Raw genomic sequence first — 25,854 nt, forward strand, 5'->3', positions numbered from 1 at the left:
ATTGATAGATAAACTTATTCCAGTGCTCATGAGATGATGGATCCAATGGTAGACAAACTCATCCCAGTGCTCAGGAGGATATAAATCCATTGGTAGACAAACTCATTCCAGTGATCAGGAGGTAATAAATCAATTGGTAAACAAACTCATCCCAGTGCACAGGAGGTAATAAATACATTGGTAGACAAACATCCCAGTGCTCAGGAGGTAATAAACCCATTGGTAGACAAACTCATCCCAGTTCACATGAGGTAATAAATCCATTGGTAGACAAACTCATCCCAGTGCACAGGAGGTAATAAATCCATTGGTAGACACACTCATTCCAGTGCACAAGAGGTAATGAATCCATTGGTAGACAAACTCATTCCAGTGCTTAGGAGGTAGTAAATCCATTGGTAAACAAACTCATCCCAGTGCACAGGAGGTAGTAATTCCATTGGTAGATAAACTCATCCCAGTGCTCAGGAGGTGTTAAATTTATTGGTAGACAAACTCATCCCAGTGCTAAGGAGATAGTAAATCCACTGGTAGACAAACTCATTCCAGTGCTCAGGAGGTAATAAATCCATTAGTAGACAAACTCATCCCAGTGCTCAGGAGGTAATCAATCCACTGGTAGACAAACTCATCCCAGTGCTTAGGAGGTAGTGAATCCATTGGTAGACAAACTCATCTCAATGCACAGGAGGTAATAAATCCATTGGAAGACTAACCCATTCCAGTGCTCAGGAGGTAGTAAATCCATTGGTAGACAAACTCATTCCAGTGCACAGGAGGTAGTAAATCCATTGGTAGACAAACTCATCCCAGTGCACAGGAGGTAGTAAATCCATCGGTAGACAAACTCACCCCAGTGCTCAGGAGGTAATAAATCCATTGTTAGACAACTCATTCCAGTACACAGGGGGTATTTATTTCACTGGTAAAAAAAATCATCCCAATGCATAGAATGTTAATATTTCACTGTTAAATAAACGCATCCAAGTGTACAGAAGGCAAATAAATATCTCACTGTTAGAGTGCATATAAGGTGTATATTCCACTGTAAATAAACTCCCCCCCCCCCCCCCCCCCCCCCCTGCTCAGGAGGTAAATATTTTACTGGTCAGGTCATTTACCTGAGACTTTGGTCAAAGTATTTATGAATCATAAGTTGTTTTCGGTCATCACACTAAGAGCGCCTGAAAGATGGTGTTTTCTGTCGTAGAATCCGTCGTTTATCACAATGTTTCTACATTATGTTGCTGACCCAAATTCAAATGGAAGTTTTATTCGATATATAGTACAGGAAAGATCTTCCATTAGTACTATCAAACCAGATGCATGAAAAATGATAAGAAACCTGTTTTTCAGTACCCTTCCTTTATATCGATTTCGTTATTTATTAAAATCTACGTCAATTTACGTCTTTGGTTACGGATACTAGCTTAAAACGCCGCAGACATTGCTGCTAAAAACCAAAGTTCTGGTCTAATTTAAACATAAATGGAAATTTGTAAACTTGATTTGATAACATATCATTCAAGTATTCGCAATTGATCAATACCATTTTCTTTGATACATTATGATTAATGACAAACCATTACAGGTATTGCGTACTGATCTGCTGCAGTTAGTTATAGTCATGAATAACAGGGAATAACGATCCTTTTAAAAAACAATTTTACATTGCCTACACAAATGTATTCAGCGGAGTTTTGACTTTTGATGAAAATGTGAATTCATAATTATAACAAAGGTATGCGTTCTTTCCAGTTGATAGACGGTAGACTTTAGACCTGTTATATTTCACTCATGCCTTTCTGTAAATCGGAAATAATAGTTTCTGGGTATCTTCACTCCGAAATGGGAATATGTTGGTCAGAACCTCTAAAAGCTAGTGGCACAATGTCTGATGTTCTTCATACAATAATAAAGACATTTTTAATCCTAAACATTTAAGTATTGTATCTTAAATCTTAAATTTCAGAAATCTCATTCGTAGCGAGTGTACAGAGGAGCTAGAACGTATGTACCGAGCATTCTCCGCGTGCCTGGAGTTTCTTGAACAACAATATTTAATAACGTTATTACTACAGACGAATTTCAATTCGCTAAAAGGTATCACTTAAAATTCTTAAATGTATCAGTAGGTATCAGTTGAAATGCCGAAAGGTATTAGTTATAATATGCTAAAAGGTGTTAGATGAAATGCTGAAAGGTAACAGTTATAATATGCTAGAAGGTATTAGTTGAAATACTGAAAGGTATCAGTTGAAATGCTAAAAAAATGTTATTAGTTAAAATACTGAAAGGATTCAGGTGAAATGCTGAAAGATAACAGTTACAGTATGCTAAAAGGTATCGGTAAATTATAATGCTAAAAGGTATCAGTTGAAATGTTAAAATGTATCAGTTGAAATGCTCAAAGTTATCAGGGTTTTTTTGTTGGATTTAACGTCACACCGACACAATTATAGGTCATAATTATGGCAACTATCCAAGTCAGATGGTGGAGGAAGACCCCAGGGTCCCTCCGTGCATTATTTCATCACAGGTGGGCACCTGTGTAGAACCACCGACCTTCTGTAAGCCAGCTGGATGGCAAAATTTGAAATGTTTATAGGTATCAGCGAAAATGCTAAAAGGTATGAGTTAAAATTTTAAAGATATTAGTTGAAATGCTAAAGGTTAATAGTTGAAATGCTAAAAGTTATCAGTTGAAATGCTAAAAGGTATCAGTTAAAATGCTGAAAGGTATCAGTTGAAATGCAAAAGTTAACAGTTGAAATGCTAAATGGTATCAGCTGAAATGCTAAAAATTAAAAGTTGAAATGCTTAAAGGTATCTGTTGAAATGGTAAAAGTTATCAGTTGAAATGCTTAAAGGTATCAGCTAAAATGCTAAAACGTATGAACTAAAATGCTAAAATTTTCAGTTGGAATGCTAACATTTAACAGTTGAAGTGCTGACAGATATCTATTGAAATGCTAAAAGATATCAGTTGAAATGCTGAAAGGTATCAGTTGAAATGCTAAGAGTTATCAATTTAAATGCTGAAAGATATCAGTTGAAATGCTTAAAGATATCAGTTGAAATGCTGAAAGGTATCAGTTGAAAAGCTAAGAGTTATCAATTGAAATGCTGAAAGATATCAGTTGAAATGCTAAGAGTTATCAATTGAAATGCTGAAAGGTATCAGTTGAAATGCTACAAGGTATCGGTAATGCTAAAAGATATTAGTTGAAATGCTGAAAGATATCAGTTGAAATGCTAAGAGTTATCAATTGAAATGCTGAAAGGTATCAGTTGAAATGCTACAAGGTATCGGTAATGCTAAAAGATATTAGTTGAAATGCTGAAAGATATCGGTTGAAATGCTAAGAGTTATCAATTGAAATGCTGAAAGGTATCAGTTGAAATGCTACAAGGTATCGGTAATGCTAAAAGATAACAGTTGAAAGTTGAAAGGTATCAGTTGAAATGTTAAAATGTATCAGTTAGGCTAAAAGGTTCCAGTTGAAATGTTAAAAGACATCAGTTGAAATGTTGAAAGGTAAGAGTTGAAACGCTAAAAGGTATCAGCTTAAATTCTAAAAGTTATCAGTTGAAATGTTAAAAGGTATCGGTAATGCTAAAAGGTATCAATTGAAATGCTAAAAGGTATCAGTTGAAAAGCTAAAAGTTATCAGTTGAAATGCTAAAAGGTGTCAGTTTAAATGCTAAAAGGTATCAGTAATGCTAAATGATATCAGTTGAAAAGCTAAAATGTATCAATTGAAATGCAAAAAGGTATCAGTGATACTAAAAGGTATCAGTTGAAATTAAATGATAAAGGGTATCAGTTGAAAGATTTAGACGTATCGATTGAAGTGCTTAAAGATGTCACTAACGCTAAATGGTATCAGTTGAACTGCTTGTGGAGAGCCGAACGAAGTCTCTGTTTGCAGGTCGTTATTATTCGCTCGGCTAATGTTTAAATCGAAAGATGTGGACGTTAAAGCCGTGTGGTCACTGTTTGCACACTGTAACAGTTTCGAAAGTATCAATATTTTATTATATTGGCATTCCAAAAGGAAATTTGAAATATCAGTGAAAAGAATCAAAATAATGTTAGAGATTCACTGCTCTATTAAGTCGAAATGGGAATAGCAGTTGATAACAAAGAGACAATGAATGAATGATTAATTTAACATTATTTCTGTGAAATGAATAAAAAAGTTTTCATGTTCAAAATAGGCTTCGTGATAAACCGGGCTTTCATGTACAACTTAAACAGGGGCAAAATCTTGCCGATTCATAAAACATGTCAGTTTCTTTATCGAGTAAATTTAGCGACACTCATATTATTCCAGACCGACAATGTAAACAGAATGGAGACTGACTTTTTACATTAATAACCAGTTGATTTTCCTTTTGGTAGTGTTCGATCACAAGTGTCATTTCTTTTTCTTCTTCTTTTTTTTAAAAGATTTTAAACATGATACAGAATTTACAAAACAATGTGCAAATCGACAGGTTCCAGTTATCGACAAAATATTACATTTATCCTCCATTACGTTATATGTTTATAAACTAAAATAATTGCAATGTTAGCTTGACACCGATCTTTCGGTGTCAAAAACACTGACTCGTTTTCAGTGAAGCATTTGGCTTGGACTAGACTAGCCACTAGACTGATAATAAAAAATGTCACAAAATTTCATATTTTTGATTATTTCTTTTTTAATATAATAGTGACAAATGCCAGACTATTTTAGAGATTTTCTTAGAGAACTGATAATTGACGGAGGATATAGACTGGCTATGTTCACAAATAACAAAAAAAAAATGATATAGTCTAGGAGCAAGTCTAACTTTGGACATGCATCTTTAATTTAATTTTTGTTGGGTTTCACGTCATACTAACATGATTTAGGTCGTATGGCGACTTCCTAGCTTCTGACGGCGGAGGAGACCCAAGGTACCCCTCCTAGCCAGACGGTGGAGGAGACCCAAGGTGTCCCTCCTACTCTGACGGTGGAGGAGACCCAAGGTGTCCCTCCTACTCTGACGGTGGAGGAGACCCAAGGTGCCCCTCCTACTCTGACGGTGGAGGAGACCCAAGGTGCCCCTCCTACTCTGACGGTGGAGGAGACCCAAGGTGTCCCTCCTAGCCTGACGGTGGAGGAGACCCAAGATGCCCCTCCTAGTCTGACGGTGGAGGAGACCCAAGGTGTCCCTCCTATTCTGACGGTGGAGGAGACCCAATGTGTCCCTCCTAGCCTGACGGTGGAGGAGACCCAAGGTGCCCCTCCTAGCCCGACGGTGGAGTAGACCCAAGGTGCCCCTCCTAGCCCGACGGTGGAGTAGACCCAAGGTGCCCCTCCTAGCCTGGCGGTAAAACATAAATTTTTGTTCACTTAATCGATTTTAATATATGTTATAGTCATGTGCCCAAGATTGTTCGTGAATGAGTGCTTGAATGCAGAAAAGTGAGTTGCTATGTAATATTACAAAAGATGTATGGTGCTTTGTGAAATTATGTTGTGAAAACTGTCGATAATTGGTTCAGTGGGACTAAATATAAAACTTTAACAGAAATATACAAAAACATGTTACCTACCCAGTGTACAATTAGCAACTGAAAACAGTTTGATGACATTAGGAGATAGCATATTGAAAGTAGGAGATAGTATATTGAAAATAGAATGTATTTATGAAATTTAATAATAATACGTAATTGCAAATGGAATTAAAGGTGGTGTAAAACAGCGGTACAAAACAATGTAACTATTTAGTACTTATGCAAAGTTTTACATAAATAAATTTTGAAATATCTCTTTCAGATGACAAGATACTTATAAATTCAGGTCTTTCTGAAAACTCAAACAACAAGAAATGTCACGACAAACATTTTATAGATCACCTTGCAAGTTCAGATGCTCTGTCCGTAAAAAGTGTCGGGAGTAACGATCTACACCCTACAGATACTGACGACCTTCAAATTATACAAAAGTAATACATTCTACTCTACCGTCTGCTGTCCTAATACATTCTACTCTACCATCTGCTGTCCTAATACATTCTACTCTATCGTCTGCTGTCCTAATACATTCTACTCTACCGTCTGCTGTCCTTGAGGCTGATGGTGTAATGTTCAGTCTATCTAACTTAGATTACGGAACAAAAATACTTTTGTCGCATGTATTTGATATCAAATCATATCTAAGTCTGCACACAAACAATTTCAAGGAGATCGGATGTTAAACATTATTACATATATTATGTGTTTCGTTATTTCGTTATATGACTTTATATGCCGTGTGGCGGCTGTAAAATGTCTCCCCGTACTTAGAATCCATGCTGTTATATTTTCTTGTCCTTTGGAATCGTGGAGTACATTCAATTTTATTGTCATATACTTCCTTTCAAACCGGTGCTAGGGGGCGTAAGTGGTGTTGCACATATCATTAACTCCCATGAACTGACTGAGACAAACCGGGTCTACTGTTAATTTAGTTGGTTGCGTTTTATGCCATATACATTTTATTAACTATTCACAGCAGTCTTTAAAAGCCATGTGGTGACTGTAAAATCGGGCTCTGTGTTGTGATATTTGTTGAGTCTTTGGGTTCATTAAGTACAATAAATTTTATTATTACGATTTTTATAGAATCCCGGTGAGAGGGAGTAATGCAGCAACAGATTCTATCAAATCGAGTCTAGAAGGATCTGACTATAGAGCTTACTACACAGAATCTTGGAGAGGTTCAATTAAGAAAGAACTATTAGTCGAATAGTAAAATACAAATATATAGTTATACCTTTGTAGGAAAGAAACACCTAAGAGTTGTTTTTGACGGAAGATTCATAATCCATTGATGTGACCGCGCCCTTTAGTAGCCCATTAATGTCATTGCCAAATGACTGCTGTTCCACATATTTTGCTGATATAGATTTGACTTAAATTTGCCTCAGAGGTAGATTACCAAATGTAACATTACACACGAATGTAACGAATTTACGAGATGAACTTTCAGATGACATGAAATATCCTGCATCTAGTGTTATTTCTATTTGCAGGGAAATGGACGACTTACACGAGTTGATTTACTCCATGAACCAAAGTATTGCGATACAAGCCTGGGAGATAGACCCAGACATGGAAACCGAAAAGTTTACAATTGCAATAGGTTTGTGATAAGCCACCAGAAGGCATAGCGTTATATTCAATAAGATAATCGAAAATATCTTCTTTGTTTTTTCACATCCCAATTTTAGTTATACATTTTTTTTTAAATTTTATTTTATGACCGAAACTATTTTATGATATTTGAAAACACCTATCTAAAAATTTGACGATGAAAATTTTGATTACTTTTAATACAGAACTTAGTACTTTGCGCAGTAATAATTAACATGACGGTATATTTCGATGGTACTTCACGCAACAGTTATCAACATGGTACTTTGCGCAACGACTATTTACACGCTTTTTACACAAGATATTTGCAAATGCTTGGTAAACTTCATTTTGACGAAAGATCTGTTTCATTTCCTTTCATTTTGTTTCAGAAAACGAGGTATCTGTAGCAGAGTCTTTGGCTAATACTGAAAATTTTACAGAGGTAAGTAAACGTAAATCAATGAGCGTGACAAAATGATCAGATCTGGTTATTTTCATATTCATTGACAAGGTCGTAATTTTGTAAAGCCCGTTAAGTTACTATTCAGCACAACCGAGAATGAAAGATATATCAGTATGTGCGTTCACTCCAAAGGAAACGTCACATTTTGGCAGTCATAAATGTAAATAAAATCTTATACCCATTTGTGACAGGAATCTTGGTTTAATTTAGATAATTCTCATAAGCCTAACCTGATTGAGGTTAGCAATGATTTATCAATAGCACAAAGTGCAATACTTATACCGTGGTATATCATAGACAGCAAACAACTTTCATGTAGGAACTCTCTAAATGGGCTAATTGCGGTATAGCTTTCAAATTGCTTATTGCAGAATGCAAAATTCTACTTACAAAAATCTTATCGTAATAACGATCCGACAATGGCCGGAATAAGATCAACATTTGCCATTTTCGCAATGACTAAAGGTAGGTTGTATGAACAGTGTCGTTTTCGCTGTAACTAGTTGGTCAATAGAGCACTTTGCTATAGTCTATTCTGGGAGTTTTATTACAAAGCATGCATTGTCACTATGAACGACTTTGCAACTCTTTTTTTCCCTTTTTATTATATAACAAATACAATATAACGGAATATTAATAAGGTATACTCCGTATAATATCTGCATATTATTGGTATGACCCATGCAATACATTTCTAGGCGTACTTTATCTTTGAGCAGCATATTTTAATCATTTCCATCTACAAATACCGGTAGAAATAGGTAATGCGATTGTGATTCCGTTATTCTCACAATTTTGTTCAATATTCAGTAGATGTTCAATATTGCTTACCCATGTGATAATATTTCTTGTTTCATTTCTGCAGAATTCTACATTTAACATACGTTACTGGCTAGTGAGTACAGTATTGTTTTAAGCTACTTTATTTATACCACTTATAAAGAAAATATGACGTTTATATGAAGCATGTGGTTTGTTACTTTAGTATCCTTATACACTAACACTACTAATCAACCCACAGCTATATAATACTAGTATATATCACGAATAATAATCTTACTATGCTTTCTATTTTGGTCTTTACAACATGACATACATGAAAAATATTATCAGTTATACAATATCTCGTGTATAATCAGCACACATTGCATAACCTCAAAACTAGTTAAAATCTAGTAAAGTTTGATGATTCTACACGAACACGGTATAAGCAGCTAATATTGATACTTAGTAAAAGACAAAAGCACGGTTTTACTGGATGAAAACATGACTTCATGTGCAAAATTTCACATGACGTTATTGCGTCCATTTGTAAGCCGGCTTTTGGTTTTCCTATAAACTATCTACAGGCAATCTTTCCAATACAACAACCCAAAAGTAGACCATTGACATTATTCTCAGATTGTAGTACTGAGGTAACTGGCCCTGTTACTTGTTCATAAATACAAAACAATATCCAATCGGAAATTGAACTGCTAACTTTCAAAAAAAGGTACCACAGATCAGAACGAACACTGACACTACTTGGCCCCAGTGGAATTGTTAAGCAGAAAAAAATGGGGAAATATAAAGAGGGGAAATATGCTGTACAGTTTAGTAATGGTCACTTCTCATTGATTATTTGTGTCTAGACGGCTCCTTTTCTATCACAAAAAATGCCCTTCATCGGGAATTAAGTCATCGAGTGGCCACTGTTACTTATTTTTTTTTGCATAGGTGACCTTCATGATGAACACTCCTGTATAGTTTTAGAGCAGCGTGCGGCATAAAAGTTGGCGTACGACGAATAGACAGACTGACGAACAAAGACAAATCTATATACCCCGACCTCTCCCAAGGGGACTTAACAAACTCAAGGAAGTTGTCTAAAAAGGGACTTACGTTACCATCAATATTTTGCATATCATTGCGTTGTAATTACGTTTTATTCTGCAGTATTTTCATCATAAGTTTGAAGGAATATTGTAACATCTTTTACGTTTCCTTAGAGATAGTTAATAGCAATTATTTATGAAAAATGATTTAAAATTAATGAATAATTAAATGTCTTATATGAAGCATTTGAATTGCAAGATATGAATTCCGATAAGCGACATTTTTTTACTTTCTACCGACTTTGATAATGCTATCACTCTCAACATCTTAAGAATCAGGATCCTCGTGGGAAATAAACATACGAAATATAAGAGATTAACCATTCAGTTTCATTATTTTGTTTAATAAGTTTCTGGGCAATGAAATATTTATAGAATTAGTAATTCATCTATGATAAAAGTAATATATATATAGATACGAGCAAGAACAAATCTCAAAAATAAAAGATATCAGATTGTTACAATGATGCATTACAGAGTTTACAATCATTTCTGCCATGTCAAACTGTCGAGGTGGCAGGGCGAAGTGTCGACAATTTGACAGCCTTTCAGCTCGACAAACACAGAAATAGTCGTCCTGTCGTGCTGTCAAGCTGACAGTGGCGAAGACAGAACAATAAGACAGCTTAAAGAAATAAATGTGTTCATGACGAATTTTTATATCCACAGACATGAAAACTTGACAAAAACATGTGTCGAGTTAGCGACCTTTATTTGTCGTTATTTCCTGTAAAATCTGCCAAGCTGTCGTATTGTTGTGACAGCACGACAGAGCGACATTCTCTCTCGGGTCTTCCTGTAAACATGCGCACAACAATGAACTTTTTTAATCAATGCGAAAATATTGTATCACTCAACGGGAGATATGAATAATAAAATCGCATGCGCAACTTAATAAAAAGACATCTAGCAGCCAGTATCATGAGCTTTAAGCTTTCCAAATTTTATAAATCTTGTACATAGTTAGAATATACGTATGTGTTATTGGTGTACGTTTGTCTTCCGAAAGACGTCAACAAGAAAACTCGCCAAATAAATCTGTCCAGATTTTTTGTTTGTTTTTTTTTCTCGTTTGAGGCCCCAATAGGTAACCCCTTTTATTCTCCCCGTCACATGGTTAGACGTGGGTCGGGGAACCATCCCATGCTAACCGTACAAATACACATATACAAATGAGTTAAATGTAAAATATAAAAACATAAGAAAACAGATTCTGCAATGTCAATGTTCAGGGAAGATAGTTATTTAATTATGTTTATGGTCTGAGACCTCAACACATAGTACAAAAAATAAACTACTAATATATAAAAAAAGACAAAACAGCCATATTCACGTACAGAAACGCAATTCATTATAATGGTATTTATATAATTATATTTATACACTGACAACTATTCACGAATTAGCTTTTGTATAAGTGACCAGTGAGCTTTATTTTTCTCAGCTATCTGTTTCACTATTAACTGAAGAGTCAAACTTAAGGCTGTTTCTTAACCCTTGCAGCGATGGAATTATTTCTTTTCTTTTACACAAAAATATGCATCTTTTTATTTCTAGACTCAAAAAGTTAAAAGTTTCTTGATGTTTTTTCGTATATCCTAAAATAAAAGATCTATTATCTACGTAAATTTTACATCAAAGCGTTTAATTATATTCGTTACATCTCCAAGTGAAGATTGTATAGGGGTACACTCCCAGAACAAAAGAAGCAAGGTTTCCACTACCGTCCATGAACATGCTCAATTAAACCGAGCCTGCAATATTTTCGTTTTTGTCGTGTTGAGCGACCTGTGAAGTTTCCACTTTTTCTATTCTAAAAGAACATAATTGTGTCGGAATATCTTCATTTTATACAACAGAACGTGTATTCCTAAAATTCTTGTTTGCAGCCATTGTAAGTAAGGATCATTACTAATTTCAAAAACCCAGCCATGAATTACTTTCCATTCTGAATTATGAATTTCAAAAATATTAATCCATTTATCATATGACAAGTAGGAATGTCTCTGTTTTTAACAAGAATATTATTATATGATTATTTCCTTTCTTAGAGTTTAAGATAGGTTTTAAATACAGCGGTATAATATGTTTTCATAAGTTTTTCATCCAAGGCAATGTTCACTGATTCTCTCCTTGCTGCGCCTCTTTGCGCCATCTTGATAATTTCAATTTATCTATGAGCTTTTATATTCAAAACAGTTAATTGATTATGCTTATTACCTGCTGCATTGGATATTGTACACGATAACAAACTAATAAAACTTTCTGAAATTGTCTGTACGTGCAAAAACGGGTGGGTGGGGTACTGTAACCGTATAACCTTGTAACGTTGTCTCTTAATTTCTCAATTCAGGCAACACATTTCACAAAAATTCCTGAAGAAACCATGTAAAGAACACTTTTCTTCACCTTCATTTGATAAACAATAGTCAAAACTTTTGAAAAGGCGGCACGAATACACGACAACACAACAGTCGACAAAATGAAGTGTGCCGGAACGATATTTTCTTACCCGACAATATGAAAAGTCGACAAACAAATCAATCTGTAGAGCTTGCGACCTTTGTTTATCGTAATTTCTCTTGTACATGTCGAGTCGTCGTATTGGCAGGGCGCCGATACGGCAGTACGCCAATACGACGACTTTACTTGTCACACTGCTAAACTTATGCCAATGTTTAGTACTTCGTATTTAACCTTTATGCATTCTGTATATGATTTGACTCTTAAAGAATTACGCATATAACTACATTTTCATTGTCTTGGCGGCGTAAAGCCCCAAAATGTGTGGTGTGTCGTAGTTTTAGCCCACCTGAGAGAGTCTGATGGGTGAAGCTTTTCCATAGTACTTGAGAAAGTATTGATCGCTGTCTTTTTAATGCATTTCTTCAGCTGAAATGGTATAATTATATAAATAAGGTGTATATTTGAGCGAAATTAGCGATTATATATGTTTAAAAAAACTATTCTTTTATTTCAGGACCCTGACAATCGTAAAATCCGATGCGTTTCTATAGTGATAGTAACAATTATGTTGATAATAGTTGGTGGCATCGTAGGGATACTCATGGGATTACTAGATTAACTTCTGTACTCAGGACAACAATTTATGTGTATGTGTGTAACTATGAACATGCTTGCGCTTTAGCGCACATGTATGTATAACTCGTGACAGACGTATTTCATTTGTGTTCTGTGTAAGTATAGTAAGCCATGATATGATGCAATTATTATGTCATCAGTTTAATTTTGTATTTTAAATGTAAGACCTAATTTTTGGAAAGAATATCAGCGTTAATTGGTGCATAGATGGATAACGGATAAAAATTATGTCGCGATTAGCACCGACATGGGCTCACACTGCAACTGGCAGCTGATTTTGTTTTATCTGATAACGATTCACGCCTTTTTACATCTCGAGCATTACCGAATAATGTTAACGGACATCTGACGAACGTCCGTCTCCGTCTGCTGTGTTTCTTGTCCGTTTCTCATTCGACGAACGCGCTCCTTCTTAAGTGAATATCCGTCAGTCCGGTGGAAAGTTTGAGCATGCACAAAACTTGGAATGGATTCCACCAGACAAAGGCACCCGCTGAATGTACGGTAGCTTTACGCTGGCATGCTTTTTGTTTGGAACTCGTACGTTCCTTGTCCTGTTCTTGTCCAGTTCGCGTCCGTTGATGTCCGGTGAACCTGAACGCATGTTCAGCCGACAATTACCGACAAGGAACAGATAACGGACGTTAAACGGCGGTCGACTTACCAAACTGAGGCCGCAGTTCTGGGGATTAATTGGAAGTGTTGAGACGTCCTATGACCTGACGTTTAGCCTACGTTTAGCTATCCGGTAACCGGACGTCTTGCCTGCGTTTTAGCCATCCGATAATCTGATGTCTAGCCTACGTTTTAGCCATCCGGTAACCAGACGCCTTGCCTGCGTTCTAGCCATCCGGTAACCGGACGCCGAGCCTACCATCTAGGGGTAATGTCTTGAAATCAATTTGTTTAAAAACATAAATGCTGTATCATACTTTAGATTAAATTTGTTTACCTAAATCTGATATAATGTTAAAATGGTGCTGGTCGTTGTTTAAACGCATTCAAGTGTTATAGTTGTACCGAGACAATTTTAACGAATAGATTTTTCAAAGGTAATGTAAAGATTTGATACAACTGTCAATATTTCCGATAATCGATATTATCGGGTTTTTGACACATTAAATAAAGAAGGACAAATTCAATTTATTTATTATATCTTTTAAACGGTTTAAGATATCGGTTTTGCTTCAGTGGCAAAAGGTGTTTAAATATTTCCTCTGAATGATGATGTAGATTTAGAATTTGTGAGTTTATGTTTTCACCTACCCTTTTAACTTTGAAAATTGCCATCCTTGTTTTCCATTGAAGTCGATAGTAAATGTTTATATTTAACTCTTAATATGTAAGCAAAGAATAATTTTCAGAATTTGTTATCTTAAATTTATCATCACGTCAAAATTGTTAATATCTAGATATGTTTGTATTTCAAACATGTATTATAAACCGAAGAAAGAAATGAGAAACTTCAGAAAATTTTCATAAAGCATGCTCATGAGATGCTTTAAACATTATCACAAAATAAGACCTTGTTTTTTTAATCAATGTGTCATTTAACATCTCCCGCAAAATATTACTGTTTCATAAAAGATCTGCATTGTTTATATTATTTAAAAAGCGCGAAGTCCGTCTACGAATATTCAATATGCTAGTTGCTTGTTTAAATGAAGAACCAATAAGCTAATAGCTTCACTTTACATAATGCGTTTACAGTATAATATTTTCGCCATTATTGAATTTGTCATGATTCCGTGATTGCCAATTCAGAAACGAATGATCGCGCTTTAGATTTAAATTTAGCCTATAATAGTTGTGTACATGTAAATATTGCTATGTAAAGCAAACAAAGCACGCACGCACGCACAACACACAACACACACACACACACACACACACACACACACACACACACACACACTTTCTCTAATGTATATATTCTGGCAGAGAACGTTTCATCAGTTTCTCATGCGTTGCACTTTGGTTAAACCCGCGGTACTGGTCCGTTACTCGTACGGTAATGTCCGTTAAAACACCGTTAATTGCCCTGTACGTGTCCGGTAATCGAGCGATATATATATGCGTTTTATATGCGCTCTATACATCGATCACGAGAGCCTTGAGCAGCAGCGAGGACGACTTTCGTCACCGGCTAACTTTCTGTCCATGCGATGTTCATTTACACTATCCAACAAGGTGGGACAGGCAGTCTAGTCTTTCATGATTCTTTAACGCAAGTTGTGAACTTGATGACCCGTAACAAACTAAACGATTTTTTTATGTGCGTGAAATTAGCCAGAGCAGCCAGAGTAGCCAGAGTTCAGCCAGAGTTTAGCCAGAGTAGCCAGAGTTCAGCCAGAGAAGTCATAACTCTGGTTACTTTGGCTGGCCAGAGTAGCCAGAGTTCAGCCAGAGAAATCATAACTCTGGTTACTCTGGCTGGCCAGAGTAGCCAGAGGTCAGCCAGAGTTCAGCCATAGAAGTCATAATTCTGGTTACTCTGGCTGGCCAGAGTAGCCAGAGTTCAGCCAGAGTAGCCAGAACTCTGTTCAGCAAGAAAAGCCAGAGTATCTAGGAAGTTAAAATGTTCTGGCTACTCTGGTCAGCCATAGTATCCAGAATAGCCCGAGTCGCCTGGATTTTATCTGCTTTGGTTAGTCTGGCTGGCCAGAGTAGCCAGAGTTTCTAGGATTTTAAGAGCAGCCAGAGTAACCTAGTTCACAAAACATTTTCCGTCTAAGCTGAATTTGATTATGAAATTTAATATGTTATTTCTATCTAAATAGCATGCTTAAACTGAATTTCAAGTTAATTAATATTTTCAAGTGGCTATTTAGAATAGCCAGAGTACCATGAACTCTTGTTACTCTGGCTGGCTGGCCAGAGTAGCCACAGTTAAAACCAGAGTAGCCAGAGTTCAGCCAAAGTTCAGCCATAGTAGCAAGAGTTTCTAGGATTTTAATATGTTCTGACTACTCTGGTCAGCCAGAGTATCCGGAGTAGCTCGAGTCACCAGGATTTCATTTGCTCTGGTTACTTTGGCTGGCCAGAGTAGCCAGAGTTTGTAGGATTTTAACATGTTTTTGCAACTCTGGTCAGCCAGAGTAGCTAGAGTAACCAGGTCCCATGTTCATTTAATAATTGAGCCGTGCCATGAGAAAACAAACATAGTGGCTTTGCGACCAGCATGGATCCAGAACAGGCTGCGCATCCGCGCAATCTGGTCAGGATCCATGTTGTTCGCTTTTAAAGCGTATTGGATTTGGAGAATCTGTTAGCGAACAGCATGGATTCTGACGCGCAGGCTGGTCTGGATCCATTCTGGTCTCAAATCCACTATGTTGGTTTTCTCATGGCGCGACTCATATGTCATTTCTATCTAAATAGCATGTTTAAAACTGAATTTCAAGTTAATAACTATTTTCAAGTGGCTATTTAGAGTAGCCAGAGTAGCCAGAACTGTGGTCACTATGGCTGGCCAGAGTTCAGCCAGAGTTTAGCCAGAGTAGCCAGAGTTCAGCCAGAGTAGCCAGAAACCTGGTTACTCTAGCCGGCCAGAGTAGCCGAGTAACCAGGATGCCAGTTGCTCTGGTTACTTTGGCTATTCAGAACAGCCAGAATTTCCGAGATGTCCATTGGTTCTAGCTACCCAGGCTAGTCCGAATAGCCAGAGAAAATACTGTAATACCTATTGCGAAATGACCCTTTTGGTTCTCTCAGGTTTGATTTTTTAGTGTTTTATATGTATCAAATGATTCATAAAACGGACTTCAAAAATTGTCTTATTTTTCAGACAGCAGCCAGAGTAGTCAGACGTTCTAGGATTTTAATATGTTCTAGCTACTCTGGTCAGCCAGAGTAGTCAGAGTGACCATGATTTCATTTGCTCAGCCAGAATTTCCGAGATGGCCATTGGTACTAGCTACCCTGCTAATCAGAAATAGCCAAAGAAAATACAGTAAAACCTGTTGCCAGAGTAGCCAGAGTAATCAGAACTCTGGTTACTGTGGCTGACCAGGACAGCCTGTTTCATAATTTTTACATAGTCTGGCTACTCTGGCTGGCCAGAGTAACCAGGAATAACTGAAATGCGCACGGGTTCTGGTTACTCTGGCTGGCCAGAACAGCCAGAGAAAATACAGACAAACATGTAAACTAGAGCCATTTTTAAAATGTATGACCCTTTTTCATAAAAATCATATTATACATGATTAGGTTGCACTAATCGTTGTATATAATTATAATGTAAATAAAAAGTTAGACCTGTTGTGTGTTGTGTGTGTGGTATATGAAGGCGCTGAAATTCACAAAGATTAAAGCGAACAGGTCTTTTTATTTCTGGTAGATTGAAAATCTTTAAAACAAGCCTAAAATATCAAATAAAATAACAACAACAACAACAACAACAAAGAAACTGTAAGACGGCCTGATTTTCGAACAAAGTTAAGAGTAAAACGAATCAGAAAATGACACTTTCAAAAAAAAAATGAAATAAAAATAAAAGAGTATATGCAAAGGCTGTTTGTTTATATACATTGTAAATACTAGTAAAGCTTAGGTATGTTTTCTTTTTATATAAGTTGTAATTTTACAAAGTAGTCTGCCTCCCACGAAGGGTAGATACGACTAACAAATGATATCCTGGTGAATCGGGCTACTGTGGCTACTTTGGCTGACCAGAGTAGCCAGAACATGTTAAAAATCTAGAAACTCTGCCTACCCTGGTTAAATTCTGGATACTGGATGAACTTTGGCTACTCTTACTAAACTCTGACTGCTCTGGCCAGCCAGAGTAACTAACCAGAGTTCTGACTACTCTTGCTGAACTCTTGCTACTCTGGCCAGCCAGAGTAACCACAATTCTGGCTGTTCTGGCTGAACTCTGACTACTCTGGCCAGCCAGAGTAACCATTTATGTCTTCTCTGGCTGAACTCTGGCTGCTTTGGCCAGCCAGAGTAACCAGAGTTATGACTTCTTTGGCTGAACTCTGGCTACTCTGGCTGAACTCTGGCTACTCTGGCTAAACTCTGGCTGAACTCTAGCTACTCTGGCTAAACTCTGGCTGAACTCTGGCTACTCTGGCTGCTCTGGCTAATTTCACGCACATGATATTTCTTACATACTTCGCCCTATGAAAGTGTCTTATAGCATACATTTTATTTTATGTCATAATGATATACATGTACATGTAATATAAAATTTCATTATTTTCTAACACTGAAGTCGGTTTAACATTATTTGATGCCACTTACTGATGTAAGCTCGCATTTAATAGACATAGATATGTATATTTAAAAAATATATAAAATTTAATCCGGTGTCGTTGTATTGATATCAATGTTGGCACAATCAGTGCAATTTTGTGAAGGTCAAATTTTTAATTTTTCATCATCTTATCAACGCCATAGGATGTATGTTGCATATCTTACAACTAGCGCTCCTTCAAGGATCACACTCGCTACTCTCTAGGATATATAAATATGTTGTATTCATTACTCACTATTCCACATTGTTTTACAAATTTGATGCTCCTGTGAAGGTAAGCATAGATTATCAGTTGAGCATCTAGATTTAGACGGTTTTATCCTTACTGTATCGTTTGAATCGACACTAGTATAAAATGTCTATTTCTAAGTACATTTGAATCTGATTAAGTTTTGTATTAGCGATTTTACATAATAGTACATAAATTAGTAAATAATCACTATCTGATAGTCACCTAGAGATGTTCTGTTATATTTTCTTCATATTTTGATCTTTACTAGCTATTTAACATGTTGCGAATTCTCTTCAGTCAGAGGATTTAGACGTGTTTTATCCTAACTCTCAGTTTGTATAAGACTATTTGTCTCGTAGAATTATAACTGTAATCTCAATTCTTACAGATAACAAGAGCTGTCTCCATAGGATGACACATGCCCCCGATGGCACTTTGAATGAATAGTTATGGCCGATGTTAGAGTTTAGGACCTTTGACCTACGGAGCTGGGTCTTGCGCGCGACACGTCGTCTTACTGTGGTACACATTCATGCCAAGTTATTTGAAAATCCATCCATGGATGACAAAGATATGGACCGGACACGCCCATCAATGCACTATCCTTTAACGTCTAAGTGTGACCTTGACCTTTGAGCTACGGCCCTGGGTCTTGCGCGCGACACGTCGTCTTACTGTGGTACACATTCATGCCAAGTTATTTGAAAATCCATCCATGGATGACAAAGATATGGACCGGACACGCCCATCAATGCACTATCCTTTAACGTCTAAGTGTGACCTTGACCTTTGAGCTACGGACCTGGGTCTTGCGCGCGACACGTCGTCTTACTGTGGTACACATTCATGCCAAGTTATTTGAAAATCCATCCATCGATGACAAAGATATGGACTGGACACGAAAATTGCGGACAGACCGACAGACTGACAGACTGACAGACGGTTCAAAAACTATATGCCTCCCTTCGGGGGCATAAAAATGCTAGCATTCACAAGTCCCATACAGTTGTTGTTGATGTTTTGTACTGATTCTAAATTTGAATATATACTTTTTTTCACATAAAAGCATACAAATATTAGCGGCAATTAATGTACAAATACCGCAGGCTAAGAAGGCAAAGTCAGGGGTTATTAGTCCCCTACTGGTTGAAAATCAGTTTCGGGGACTATAGGAATGCGCTTTTCCGTCCGTCCGTCATCCCGTCATTCCGGCCGTAATTTCGTGTCCGGTCCATAACTCTGTCATTCATAAGGGATTTTAATATTCTTGGCACAAATGTTCCCCATGAGGAGACGACATGTCATGCGCAAAACCCGGACCCCTGGCTCAAAGGTCAATGTCACAATTGGAGATCAAAGGTCAACAGTGCTTTTTTTCTGTCCGGTCCATAACTCTGCCGTCCATGAAGGGATTTTAATATTACTTGGCATAAATGTTCCCCATGATGAGACGACGTGTCATGTGCAACACCCAGAACCCTAGCTTAAAGTTCAAAGACACACTTGGAGATCAAATGTCAATAGGATTTTTTCCTGTCCGGTCTATAACTTTGTCATGCAAAACAGGATTTAAATATCAGTTGGCACAAATATTCCCCTGGATGGGACAACTTGTTATGCGCAAAACCTGGACCCTTAGCTGAAAGGTCAAGGTCACACTTGGAAGACAAAAGCCAAAAGGGTATTTTTCCTGTCCAAAACATCCATCCATATTCTTTGAAAATTCCAGGTTAAACAGGCAAAGGAGAGAAAAACGCAGTGTCAGGTTATATAAAAGTTCGAAAACGCAGTGTCAGGTTATATAAGAATTCGAAGCATAAATGTGTAGCCGATGCAAACAAATATTTATTTCAAAACTCAAACTCTAACTTGCCGAGTCTAAACTAAGCAACGGGGGCTAAGTTATCCGAATAAACAAGGTTTTAAATACAGATGCGGACACTTGGTATGGGCATTTAGAGCAGTTTAATATTCTTCGCATGTGTCTTACTTCAATGCTTTATTTTTCCGTACAATGCTTCAAAGAGCGTTTTAAAACTTGTCTTAAAACCGAAACTTTTACTATATGTATTGCACGCATACTATCTGGAATATAGATGTTTGTCTTTGTGCCTTAAATAACAAAGCTTTTCATAAAACTGTTGTTCACATATTTCACATTTATAGTTAAAACATATTTCGCAGGTTAATTCTGTTGTTGAAGTGTTTGCTACAAAATTCACATAACATTTTCAAACCCTCATGAATTGAACATGTGTAATGTCTAAGGTCATACACATCTGAAAATGCCTTGCATTTGCAACATTTGACAACTATTTTATTAGAACGCGTTTATGTCTATATGAATATTCCCTATTTACTGTTAGATATATGCGCTTTATACAACGCAATTCCTTTTAGTAAATGACTGAAAATTGCTAGTCTCTACACATAACTTGCATTCAATGCATACACATTCTTAATCTCCGTCGTTGATACTTAGTAACACAGTAAGTGAGAAACAGTAACACTGTTTTAGTTTTCGATGAGACAATCGTGTAGAGTTTGCATCAATATGAAATATGTACATGTATATGCTAAACGAGTGAATATGACAAGATTTTAAGTGGCAAACATTTAACTGACTCTGCATGTATGCAATTGATCATCAATGTGAAATCAATATATCTGGCTAAATTTTACTTTCCTTTCCAGTTTTAACAGGTAATAAAAGGTAGTGTTTACGCTATGTAGTCTTAACAATTCAAATCACGTTATAAAATATGTCTCTCCCGTAAAACATACTTATCTTTCACAAAACACGTAGTTCGTGGAAAGAGGTCACGTGATAGAAGTATCGGTGATTGTTTGCAACACATGACTTACGTTGGAACGTGCCTCTCCTGTTCATTATGTTATACTGCAGTAGAGACAATTAGGTGCCTTTCAATTGGGCACTTTGTATTGCATGGCAATACTTCATTCACTTGTTTGATTTGTTGTCGTTTTATAATCGTTATAAATTTTATCGTAGATTTTTTTGTGAACTTGAGTAAACTTATACTGTTATATCTCGGCAATAATATCAATATTATAATCTAAATATACGCAATGACTGAAGTTTTGCACGGTTTGCAAAAGAATGGGAAGGACGAGAGGGGAGTATGAATATTACCTAATTTGAATTGTATACACATACTTCCAAAATTTTAATGAATTTTATTCACCACCCGTATCAAAATCCGCAACATATGTTTATATATGCGTTTCAGTGTGGACATAAAGGTATGCGAAAGATTATGAGATATATCTTGTATGTTTCCGCGGGGCTGTCTGAGCAATGTTACGGAATTGATGAATTTTATCAGTGTGTAAAATGAGATGCTTTGTCAAAACCTAGTGCCGTTCATTTGATGATGATGTGTAACTCTTAATTTTGACAATAAAATCTGCAACTGCCGATAAATGTGTTAAACGGTGCTACACAGATTCGTACAAAATCCATTATTACTTACATGTTTGTATATGAAATTCAGTAAAAAATTGGCAAATAGTTGTGTGTTAATGAATTGATTTGCCTGTTACATGACAATACAGTCAGTATGCACTCGTTTTAAAAACAATAAACACACTAATTGGTCATAGCGTAAACTTTTGCAAGTCCATCGTTTAATATCATTACTTGACGATGAGAGACTTCTAAAATGGGATCAGACTGTTTACCAGTTATGTTTTTATTCTGTATGATTTAGATATCTATGTTCCGTTGAAGTTGAACTGTAATATGTTATCAAGCCGGTGTAATATGTATTAAAGTAGGCATATACAATTAAAAATGACCATACCTGGACAAACTACTAAAATATATTAAGTCTTATTTAGAGGATGGTAAGCATAACTAAATGTATTAGTATGCTTTCGTACTTTTATATGCTTCACATGAATGTCATTTGTTATTTTTTAATGATGAAAAATAAAGCAAAATACCGTAGCGCTATTTCTTGTTCAAAAAGTTCATAAATTGAACTACACACTACTCATTAAGAAAATGGTAACACAAGCGACAAACACAAGACTCTCTTCAAGTGAAAACGTACCAAGGACATTATACTAAATATATTTTGCGGCGTGAGGTAAGGTAAAAGTCAAACATTTTCATTATCACAGTAGCTGAAAGGTCGTGTTGCGATTCGGGGTTTGGAACTTGGTTCATCAGTCGGTCCTTCAATCCCAAGATATGCAAAAGGTTGCCTTTAACATGGAATTATGCATTCGGCGAACAAATGCCTTCTCTGTTTTGTTAACACATTATCTTAAGATGTAAACTTAAATGATGTTCTCCAATGAATGAATAAAATCTCTTTGCAAAGTCGAAAACAACACGGACGCTTGACTGTTCTTTCCAACAATTACTTCTGAATAAGGTTGCAAAGGTTTCGGGGATTTCGATGTTTATAAAACTGCAATAAGGTTTAGACAGTTTTAGACAGAAAAACTAATATGCCACGGTATCTGCAAGTTGCATCCAGCAGTCATCCATCCAAGTAGTCTTGGTATTTCTGAAATAAAGTTTTATATGTCGTTTAATAACTGTTATTGTTTCATCAACTGAATATTCATAAAACGTTGGTAAACGTATTTACACAGATAAATATGACAAAGTGCATAGTCCCCTATCTATGCACTGGAAAGTATGAAAGATGCCAGTAATGCCCGTATCTACTATTTCGAGCTTTTGGTAAATGCTATGCATTATTCTATGATTTTCTTTCATTCCATAAATGATATATGCTTGGTGCCATTTATTAGATACCTATCCAGGAAGAGTAGTAAACTGTACATTGACATCGACATCAAATCCTTTCGCAGTAAACTGTTCATTGTTTGATCAGTAAGATGCAGTTGGTGGCATTCTTCTGTCAACCCAGTTCTGATCAACTTGAAACATGTCTGTGATCAGACCAGTCTCTCCCTGGTATCAGACAGCATATGACCTGCATTAGCACTGACAGTTTCAGTGAATAATACCGGTTCAGTTTGTATATGTAGACAACGTAAAATCCATCATAAGCATAGAAACAAATTGCAAAAATCAAAGCCAGAATATGGTCCTATCTTTGAGATTGGCCAAAAATGGAGAAAGTAAACATCATATGCAAATGTAATATATGAGGACAGAAACGCTAACTAACTTCCATTATTTTTGCTTCCTTCGCTGCCACATATACCCATGTGAAGAGCGGTTTGAATTCCAGAGCTAGGCGGTTATACATTACTGACTTCACTCCATCACTTCTCATTCTTTTCCCTGCAGATTTCACCAGAGACGCTCTTTAAAAGATACAAATCAGCAATGCATAAATAATCTTCATCTTGTACAATCGCAGATAATATCGTCTTAAATCCACATTACGCTTTTTTTAATTACTCAGTTGCATTTACATTAAGCTGGTGACCTAAATCATAAATATACACAATAATATTGCGAATAGAACTTTACCAATTCTTACTGGCTGAACGCTGGCACTATGTTACTAAATGTAACATAAAAATAAGTATTCAACCCATGCTTGTTTTAGTCAACAAATCTAGTTTTAACCCCTGACCCACTCGATTAAAACAAAAATGGTAGTTCATGTTTCTAGAGGAGACACGATACAAATGACTGGATGACTATTTCCTGACTATTCACCACTTGCAAATTTGCGCCCCTCCCCCAACCCAAACAAAAAAAGAAAGAAAGAAAACACTTAAGGCTAAAATCAGGTACTTAGTAAATATCTGTATAAGCTTGAGTAAACGAGCCAAGGTCACCGGAAATTACAGGGAAGTTGTAGAGGCACAGAACAGTATGCATGGCTGGTCAGTTTTTAAATATTTATGATAGGCGTTTTAAACCAGCATAGAACTGCTCGTGATTCAATTGCAAATTTGTATTGAATGTTGGATTTAAAAAGAGGAAAACATATTTGAGTCGGAATGGCTGACTGCTGACATAAACACGACGTTTGAATGACAATTTCGGTTTCAGGACAAGTAGTTGGAAGAGTAATATTTTCTGCATGTGCTTCAGACATTAAATGTTCACCAGAACAGCATGGCATACATTAATTTTCTGCAAGGTTTCGGGAAAACCACGCATAATAGCAAATTCTGTCCTTTTACCCGTTTGAAAGGAGGAAACGGGCTAAGTGACCGCTGTCTCACACCCATTGCCTTCCCTGTGCGCTCTAAACAGTTCAGTATCTGAGATCTAATTGTAATAACTGCAAAAGATCAGAAGCTGTTTTATCTTTTACTAGAAAAAAATACAGAGTTTTGTATAGCACAGATTCAGATATGAGCTGAGAATATTTTGTTTAATTTTCAAAATGGACTCTAAAAGAAAATTAAAGAGACGCAAGGGTTCCATAGAAGGAGATTTCAACGTTTTTCAAAACGTCGAATCAGAGAGGTATGTTTTATGCCAATCTGGTATTTCATATCATTTAATGTCTGATATTATATCGCTAATTAATAGATATTCAGAACAGTGTGTGTCTTTAACACACTGCTAAATTTACGTCATTGGTCAGTGTATTTAATCAGCTGAAGTCCAAAAAAATTGATACCGAGACCTAACAAAAGAATCAAGTAACTATACTGAACCCAGACACGGTAAAATATAATACACCGTGCAGGCAAACATTGGCTGACGAACGTTCATGCGACTAAACTTTCCGTCGTCGTAAAATACCTGTTTGGATTTTGAGGGTTCGATGAGTCTTTTCCATGTTCTATTGCAACGTAACCACCAACTTGCTGACGTGGACGAGAGAAATGCTGCTCCGTGAAAAATATCCTGAAAATCAGAGGTTTGTAATTATTTCAGTCCACTAAGGCATGCGTTCGAACTACATGCACAATGTAGTAAAATATGTACTGACATCTACATTTTCAGCCATCGTGGACATAACACGCCTTCAAAAGTCTTCTTAAAAGGGAATATTCAACAATTGACAATGTATATGTTTAAAAAGAATTCAATGAACACTATAAACTGATGCAGAAAAAATATGAAAATCGAACTACAAACAAAAAAGATATGACAATTTAAATGGTATCAATAAATTAAACGGCAGCATTTTTGAGCTAAATGAAGTCATCGTCCCTTCCTTATATGGGCATTACCAAACATTGTATTTATGACAAAATTATGTTAAATACAAATAAACATGGAGTTTAAACTTAATGTATACACTTTTACACACATGCTAAGGCTCATATTATATAATGGCCCACAAAATAATGTTTCTCTTAGTTGTTATTTACTGATTTTCCATATATGGTAATGCCCATATAAGGAAATAATGGCGATGACACTGTGCCCAAAATGGCTGCCATATGAGTACATAGATGGTATTCAAATGATTATATCTTTTTGGTATGTAGTCCGATTTTGATACTGTTTTCGTTAGCGTTAAAGTTTCACCTAGTTCTATCTTATACGAAATGTTGTCAAATGTTGCATATTCCCCTTTAACCCTTACCCTGCTAAATTTCCATATTGAACTTGTCCAGCTTTCAGTTTTGACAGTACTATTAACTGTTAAAAGGGGTACTTACCAAAAAGATACTGACTGAATGGCAGATAGTGCAGATCATGATCAGACTGCATGGATGTGCAGGCTGATCATTATCTACACTGGTCGCAAAGGCAGAATCAATCGTGTCCAGCATGGTAAGCGTTAAGAACTGAACTAATAAAGGCCATATCTTATCATGCACCTGGGCATATCAGAATTACTTCAATAA

The 25,854-nt window shown here is 36.3% G+C and overlaps 2 protein-coding genes across 4 annotated transcripts in view; one reads left to right on the forward strand and one right to left on the reverse strand.

Moving 5' to 3' along the window:
• The window catches only part of LOC123566570 (regulator of G-protein signaling 9-binding protein B-like), an 80,187-nt gene extending 61,711 nt beyond the window's left edge, over nt 1–18,476 (forward strand). The window contains exons 4-9 of one of the 2 annotated variants that reach the window (XM_045360799.2): nt 1,973–2,103; nt 5,811–5,979; nt 7,048–7,157; nt 7,540–7,592; nt 8,479–8,508; nt 12,468–18,476. In XM_045360799.2, the coding sequence (XP_045216734.1) occupies nt 1,973–2,103; nt 5,811–5,979; nt 7,048–7,157; nt 7,540–7,592; nt 8,479–8,508; nt 12,468–12,572 (598 nt within the window). In that variant the 3' untranslated portion in view covers nt 12,573–18,476. The remainder of the gene's footprint in view (nt 1–1,972; nt 2,104–5,810; nt 5,980–7,047; nt 7,158–7,539; nt 7,593–8,478; nt 8,509–12,467) is intronic. The other variant, XM_045360800.2, reaches the window with a different exon arrangement.
• A 3,495-nt stretch (nt 18,477–21,971) lies between these two features.
• LOC123566569 (beta-1,4-galactosyltransferase 2-like) overlaps nt 21,972–25,854 on the reverse strand; it is a 42,989-nt gene continuing 39,106 nt past the window's right edge. The window contains exons 7-9 of one of the 2 annotated variants that reach the window (XM_045360797.2): nt 24,797–24,901; nt 23,249–23,391; nt 21,972–22,619 (exon numbers count right to left, since the gene is read on the reverse strand). In XM_045360797.2, coding sequence (XP_045216732.2) covers nt 22,543–22,619; nt 23,249–23,391; nt 24,797–24,901 — 325 coding nt within the window. In that variant the 3' untranslated portion in view covers nt 21,972–22,542. The remainder of the gene's footprint in view (nt 22,620–23,248; nt 23,392–24,796; nt 24,902–25,854) is intronic. The other variant, XM_045360798.2, reaches the window with a different exon arrangement.

This window comes from Mercenaria mercenaria, chromosome 8 (assembly GCF_021730395.1).
Source record: "Mercenaria mercenaria strain notata chromosome 8, MADL_Memer_1, whole genome shotgun sequence".
Taxonomy (NCBI): domain Eukaryota; kingdom Metazoa; phylum Mollusca; class Bivalvia; order Venerida; family Veneridae; genus Mercenaria; species Mercenaria mercenaria.